The 7,056-nt window shown below is 35.1% G+C and overlaps 1 protein-coding gene across 1 annotated transcript; it reads left to right on the top strand.

The window, feature by feature from the left end:
* The first annotated feature begins 719 nt into the window (after positions 1-719).
* Positions 720-3,071, top strand: LOC143567253 (xanthotoxin 5-hydroxylase CYP82C4-like). The gene is made up of 2 exons (XM_077053717.1): positions 720-1,720; positions 2,442-3,071. The coding sequence occupies exons 1-2, from the start codon at positions 722-724 to the stop codon at positions 3,069-3,071; spliced, it is 1,629 nt and encodes a 542-aa protein (XP_076909832.1). The 5' UTR covers positions 720-721.
* The last annotated feature ends 3,985 nt before the right edge of the window (positions 3,072-7,056 follow it).

Here is a 7,056-nt window from a genome sequence, read left to right as displayed (position 1 = left end):
ACAACCATCACCACCACCACAACCACTAACACTGTCCAACGTCACTGTCCACCATCACCCACTACCACAGTTTGCACACCACCACCAATTTATTTTAGTAGTTTGCAGACGTTAAAAAACAAACAATCTTTTCCTTGTAGACGACAGAGGTTTGGTTCACCTTTTTTCTACAGATGTTTTTAAATGTGATTCATAAACTGTAGATATTTTACATCTGAAAAACCAAACAACAGCTAAGTCACTCATTTACACCTTAGATAGTAAATACTATATATAACTAAAATCATTTTTGCTAATTATAACAATATGATGTAATCATATTACTATTGTTTATCTAATAAGGAATCCCACTTAATGCCTCCCTCACATGAAACCCAAAAATTATACCGAACAAATCCTTAAGAAAAATGTGACTAGTGTAAGGCATGCTTCATTCCTTCAGGCTTAAATTGCCATTAAATTAGCTTCTCTATCTCTATGGGATAGAGGTAAGGCTGTCTACATCTTACCCTCCTCAGACCCTAACATAGCACTGCTATTGGTGGGATATACTGAGTACGATGATGATGATGATGCTTTTAAGTTATTGAATTTCTTTAACTACTTCTACTTGATTGGTTTATTAAATGAATATATTATTATTAATCATCCTCACCAAATGTTAAAAAAGGAGAATAATAAATATTATTTATCACTGAATCCAAATGCTCCTGTATATATAATGCCATACGTTACACTTTGCCACCCACAACACAAATCACACCACACAATGAATTACTCACTTGAAATCATTGTGTTGTTCATTTCTCTAATATCATTAATTGTCTTCTATGTCATTACCACCAGCCGACCAAAATCCAAATCTCCAGCCGGAGAAGCACCGGAACTCGGCGGTGCATGGCCGATAATCGGCCACCTCCACCTCCTCGGGGGCGGCGATCAGCTTCTCCACCGCACGCTAGGCGCCATGGCCGACAAATACGGCCCCGCCTTTAACATCCGTCTAGGCACCCGTCGCGCATTCGTCGTCAGCAGTTGGGAAGTAGCCAAAGACTGCTTCACCATCAACGACAAAGCCCTCGCGTCCCGCCCGAAAACCGCAGCCGTAAAACACATGGGCTACAACTATGCGGTTTTCGGGTTCGCCCCATACACCCCATTTTGGCGTGAAATGAGGAAGATCGCCACCCTTGAATTACTCTCCACCCGCCGGCTCGAGATGTTTAAAGATGTCCGGCGTTCGGAGATTAATTCGGGGATAAACGAGTTGTACGGGCGGTGGATGGAGAACTCGGGGCGGCCAGTGCTTGTTGAGATGAATAAGTGGCTGGAGCACATGATGTTGAACATAGTTGTGATGATGGTGGCTGGAAAGCGGTATTTTGGGGCGGGAGGTGGCGGTGATGAGGCGGAGCAGTGCCAGAAGGCGATTAGCGAATTCTTTCGGTTGATTGGTATATTTGTTGTGTCGGATGCGATACCGTGTCTTTGGTGGTTGGATTTGCATGGGTACGAGAAGGAGATGAAGAAGACAGCTAAAGATTTGGATTTGGTGCTTGGTGGGTGGCTTGAGGAGCATAGGCAAAAGAGGAAGTTGGATTTAAAACATGATAAAGACAATGTTAAGGATTTTATAGATGTGATGTTGTCGCTTGAAGAGGAAGGGCAACTCTCGAATATGGAGCATGATTCGGATACTAGCATCAAGTCTACATGTTTGGTAAGTTATATATCTGTGTCGATAATAGTATTATTCGACTCCATGACTAGTTTGTAGATTTAAGAAATAGGATTTGTGGGTTTGTGAATTTCCGTTATGAATTAAAGATATGTTTGTGATCTTGAGGCTCGCTCGAAAATAGATTGTAGAAAGCTCGCTCGAATTGGCTCATTCGACGACAGGGGTTCTAAACAAGCTGAGCTAGGGCCAAGATAAGCTCGCTCATTGGCTCGTTAGATTAAAACTCAGATTTTAATATATAAATTATAACCTAAATTTTAATATAAATAACTTATAATTTCTTTTTTTGGTATTTTAAATTTTTTTTTTATATATGACAGCTAAATATTAGTCGGTGAGGCTTATCTACGTTTTGTGACTGTTTGGTTTTGTATCTCTCTTTTTAAAGGACCAAAAGCCAATATATTTAATTAAAGAAAAAAGATTAAGAATCTATTCACGTGATTTTCCGTTAATAAATTATGTTATGTTTAAAGTATTTTTTGTATTTTTGTTTTGTTTTTATTAAGTATATCCAGATGAGTAAAAATAAGAAAAAATAAAATCAAAATATAAATGATATAGCTTCAGGTTAACATTTCAGCTCGCTAAGATAAATAAGCCGAACCCGTGTCCACCCCAATTCGGCTCGTTTGCATATCTAGTTGATAAAGATAACTGTTGATATATAGTTGTCATTTCATCTAAATGTTGTCTATAGGCATTGATTCTAGGAGGCAGTGACACAACATCAGGAACACTAACATGGGCGATTTCACTACTCTTAAATCATCCCGAGGCTCTAAAGAAACTACAAAATGAACTAGACACCATCGTAGGCAAAGATAGACAAGTTGACGAATCCGACATCACAAACCTAGTATTTCTCCAAGCTGTTATTAAAGAAACCTTGCGCCTATATCCAGCGGGCCCACTTCTAGGGCCAAGGGAGGCGGCGGAAGACTGCACTGTCGCGGGGTATAACGTTAAAGCCGGCACTCAGTTGATTGTCAACATTTGGAAGCTTCAAAGGGATGAGACGGTTTGGAGTGACCCATCTGCATTTCAGCCCAGGAGGTTTATGGCCGGCTCAGACCATGAGCAGGTGGACCTTAGAGGACAACAGTTTGTGCTCATGCCTTTTGGGACAGGTCGCCGTTCATGCCCTGGGTTCAACTTTGGGCTCCAAGTGCTTCACTTGACATTGGCTCGTTTGGTTCATTCTTTTGATATTAGTTCACCGGGAGGTCTTCAGGTGGACATGACCGAAAGCCCTGGAATGACTATTCCTAAAAAGAAGCCGTTGGAGGTGATCTTGACCCCGCGGTTACCATCCAAGCTCTATGGTTGATTAGTCGAAGTTACTATAATGTAATGGTTGACGTTTTGGTTTTGCTTCTTTTTTTTTCTTCTTTTTTTTCTTCTTTTTTGTGTTTCGTGTTTGAGAATAAGTTGGATACCGTAAAAAATATAAGGGATTCTTGTAAGTTGCAACTTGACAAGATCTTGAACTTCTTCAAACCTTATTTGCATATGTTGGTTCTTTGATCCATCTTATAATCTCTTACAATGTACAAAATGATTTCAAATCATCTTTAATCCATGTCATTGGTCATCATTCATCAATCAATAATATATGGTTTAACAAGCAGAATCTAGCAGATAGTGTTTGAGGCCAGGGAAAACTAGTAGGTATGAGGGGGTTGGGCTTTCACCGTTGATCTTATCTGAATCTAGCAATGTGGTTGTGGTGGTACATCGAAATTTTAAATGTTACACTTAGAAAGAAGAACCAACAACAAAAAAGAATAGTTGTATGGTTGAAAAGTATATTGTAAGCATTAAACTACTTTAGTGGCCAACCTTTGTGGACACTAGAAACACAATTTAAAACCGTGGGAATTAAGTGAATAGTGGTATCGCTGAAAAGATAACTCAAAACAAATGTGTATATTGTGTGTTCTCGAGAAGAAAATAGGTTCATGGATGAACTGAGAGTTATAATTTAAGTTCCAACTCAATTTCATCCTAATGTAAAAATAAATTTATTTTTATGTAGTTATTAATATGATCCATTATTATCCAATAAATAATTAAATTATAGTTTATTATATATTAATTTGGCAATTGTTGATAGACTATATTACCCTTACTAGTTAATAAAGGGTTTCCCGTTAGGTGTATATAAGGGAGATAATAGCCTAACATCATAACCTAAGGATACACACACACAATGTTCGTGTGCCATCTCTCTACCAAAATTGGTTCCTCCCTAGAACCCTAATCCCCATTCTTAATTATACGTTGTAAAAGGGAACTCGACCAATCTGACAATCAGACCGTCTACGTTCTTCTTTGCTTCGGTTACTAATCACCATATTATAACAAGTACACACTTTATCTTTGGTTTATCATATTATACATGCTTTTTCCATCATCACATGAAGAACTGATCAATATGTGGTATAAGAGCGATGCTGATTAATCAATTCTTTGTGTTTTCCCTAAATCCTGGAACTTAATTCAGAAAACATGGGCTAAAACTTGATAAACCATATATTAGTTTTCGGTATTTATCATCAAACTTGATTTCATCATGAAAACCGTTTATGCAACTATTTATAATCCCTAAAATTCATAATTAATAAATCGTAATATTTTCAAAATATGTTAAACTATGCTTAAAGATTTCGATTCCAGAAATTTAAAACTTAATAGTTATTTTTTCGATGATATTCTTGGTGTTCATCATAATTTAAAAAATATATATATATATACATATTTTTGGTTTAGAATCTAGATCGTAATGTGTTTTCCTTAATTAATGGTTAAAACTTTATCTCCAAGATTGTTTGAAATCTTAAAATTAATATATGATATATTTCAAATAAATAAAAAATCTCGGATATAATCAAATCTTCAAAACCCAAAACAAATAAATTTCAATCCCTTAACTTTTGAACCAAACCTTATCGCTTAACAAATTTACAGGTCATAACTTTTCACAGATTATGGGTGTTAAAATAGGGTTTACATATTATAACTTTGTTTCCGGGAATTAAAAACCACTTATATATAGTTTCCGGAAACTACTTTTCCTGAAAACTTATTAAAAGCCGAGAACCCACTAAAATTCCAGAAACACTTAAAAGCCGGAAACTAATAAATCCCGAAACACATGGTTTCCGGAAACACTAAGTTCCCGAAAATCCAATATTCCCGAGAACTTCAAACTTCTTGGGAACTAAGGTGAGATTCTCAAAAACTAACTACTCTTGAGAACTCATAATTCCCAAGAACTTATAATTTCCCGAGAAATCTTAATTCCCGATAACTAAGGTGAAATTCCTGTAAACTAACTTTTCCCGGACTAATTCAATGTTTTCTAAGCACTTTAAGCCTCATAAATTTTACAAAACATAAAATGTTTAACTTGAATGAATTTTCGATGTATTACTTTTTCCTAAAGGTGATGTGCTACATCTACCCTATCATTCAAATCTAACTGCAAGCTTTGTTAGTTTTTGTCTAATATGATCTAAATGTCTCACTTCTGCCAAAAAATGAGGTGCTACATTTATATCCAGCAAAGCTAACCTGTGCATAACTAAAATAATTTTATCACTTCTGCCTAAAAGTAATGTGTTACAGTTGTTTTGTACACATAGTTAAATTAAATTTTACTTCTGCTCAAAGGTGATGTCTTTTTTGTTTAAGTAGAATTTTTATATAGTCTATTAGTTTGATATTAATAATATATGTATCTCATCTTCAATAAAATATAATGATCCACACATTAATGATCCTTCATTAATCTAATAATCATAATTATCGCCTGGCTTACTTTAGTACCCTATAATATTACTCACTATAATTTTCTTCTATAAATTGATATCTCATCAAATCATCCACTCTAATCTCAAAAACCAAAATAAGTTTTGCTATATAAAGAGTTTCAATAGCTTTTAGCTCTTCTCGTTTTTGATTATCCCTCAAGACATGATATGACAAACCTACTGCTCTTTTTGATAACAATCATTTTATCAAAAATTTGGTCATGACAAATGGGATTAGTTAAACATAATGTCTCTTATCATAATCAATAACTCATTTAAATAAATGTTATCACTAGAGTTATTATAGATTCAGTTTTTTCTAAAACTAATCTACTTTATTTGAAACAATCAAAATAACTTTTAAGAAGCATGCATTCCTTTTAAATTCTATTTATAAGGTTAAGTGATATCCTTGAATACATCATAAATATAGAATATCATGACCCATAAAATTAAGGGCTTACACATGAAAATAAATACACTTTTCCGGTACATACTAAAGTTTTCCACTAGTACAATTTGTTGCCTAAAGAATCAACTATAACACTTAGAAGTATCAAAGAAAAATGAGTGTGTTGATTAACAACCTTGGATTAAAAAAGCGTGAGGCGAACAAAAGCGAAGAGGTACTCAGCCGAGGGGAAAAGCACAAAAGCGAACGCTTTTTGAACGTAAGGCGACCTTATTTTAAAAAATATTTAATTATGTATAAGCCACATATTATATACAAACCACATTATAATATATATTAAACGTCTAAAATATCAACATATATATATCCCAAAATTCTAAGTATGGAACATTTTTTCGAGTATCATATTACTCGCTCAAAATATTAAAGTAGCATAAAAACAAGTTATCGAGTACCAAATTACTTGAAAGTGTTTCCAAAATAACATTATTCAAACTTGTTTCAACTTTCAAAAGTTTATTACCAAATGTGAAAAGTCCAGAAATGGCTAATTATATAGATTAAGTTGAAAATGGGTTAACTGGTCTCTTTTTGTACATAATGCCTTCGCCTCCTCGCTTTTTGAACAGACTTCGCCTTGGGTAGGCAAAATCGTTGAGGTGCTCGCCTTGGGTCGCTTCTCGCCTCACCTCGCCTTAAGCGCGCTTTTTTAAACCAAGTCAACAACATACATACAATAATAGAAATGCCTGTAAATACCTCCTCGAAAACAGTAAAAATAAGATTAGAGTAGAAGTTAATTTGCTTTTGAGAGTTTCAAAGTCAAATGGAGAACTGTTACTCCACGCAAATTGCTTAAGTTTGGTGAGTCTGTTAAAGGGGTAATGATGGTACCGAAATTCTTCACAAACCTTCTATAGAAAGAAGCCAAACCAATGAAACTACGTACCTGTTGGATTTAAGTAGGAAAGGGCTAGTCTTGAATTGCTTGGATCATTTTTTGATCAACTTAAATACTATGGGAGCCGATAACATAGCCAAGAATGTGACATGCTCTGTAAAGACTGCACATTTGTCTGAATTACCAT

This window comes from Bidens hawaiensis, unplaced genomic scaffold, assembly GCF_021521415.1.
Source record: "Bidens hawaiensis isolate Kalapana, Puna unplaced genomic scaffold, B.hawaiensis_p1.1 tig00023273_1, whole genome shotgun sequence".
NCBI lineage: Eukaryota > Viridiplantae > Streptophyta > Magnoliopsida > Asterales > Asteraceae > Bidens > Bidens hawaiensis.
This window is presented reverse-complemented; position numbering and strand designations above follow the sequence as displayed.

Bases quoted from the DNA above. Each gene is read 5' to 3' on its own strand.
- LOC143567253 (XM_077053717.1), top strand. From the start codon at position 722: ATGCCATACGTTACACTTTGCCACCCACAACACAAATCACACCACACA. The intron at 1,721-2,441 runs GTAAGTTATATA...TGTTGTCTATAG, and splicing joins GCATCAAGTCTACATGTTTG to GCATTGATTCTAGGAGGCAG.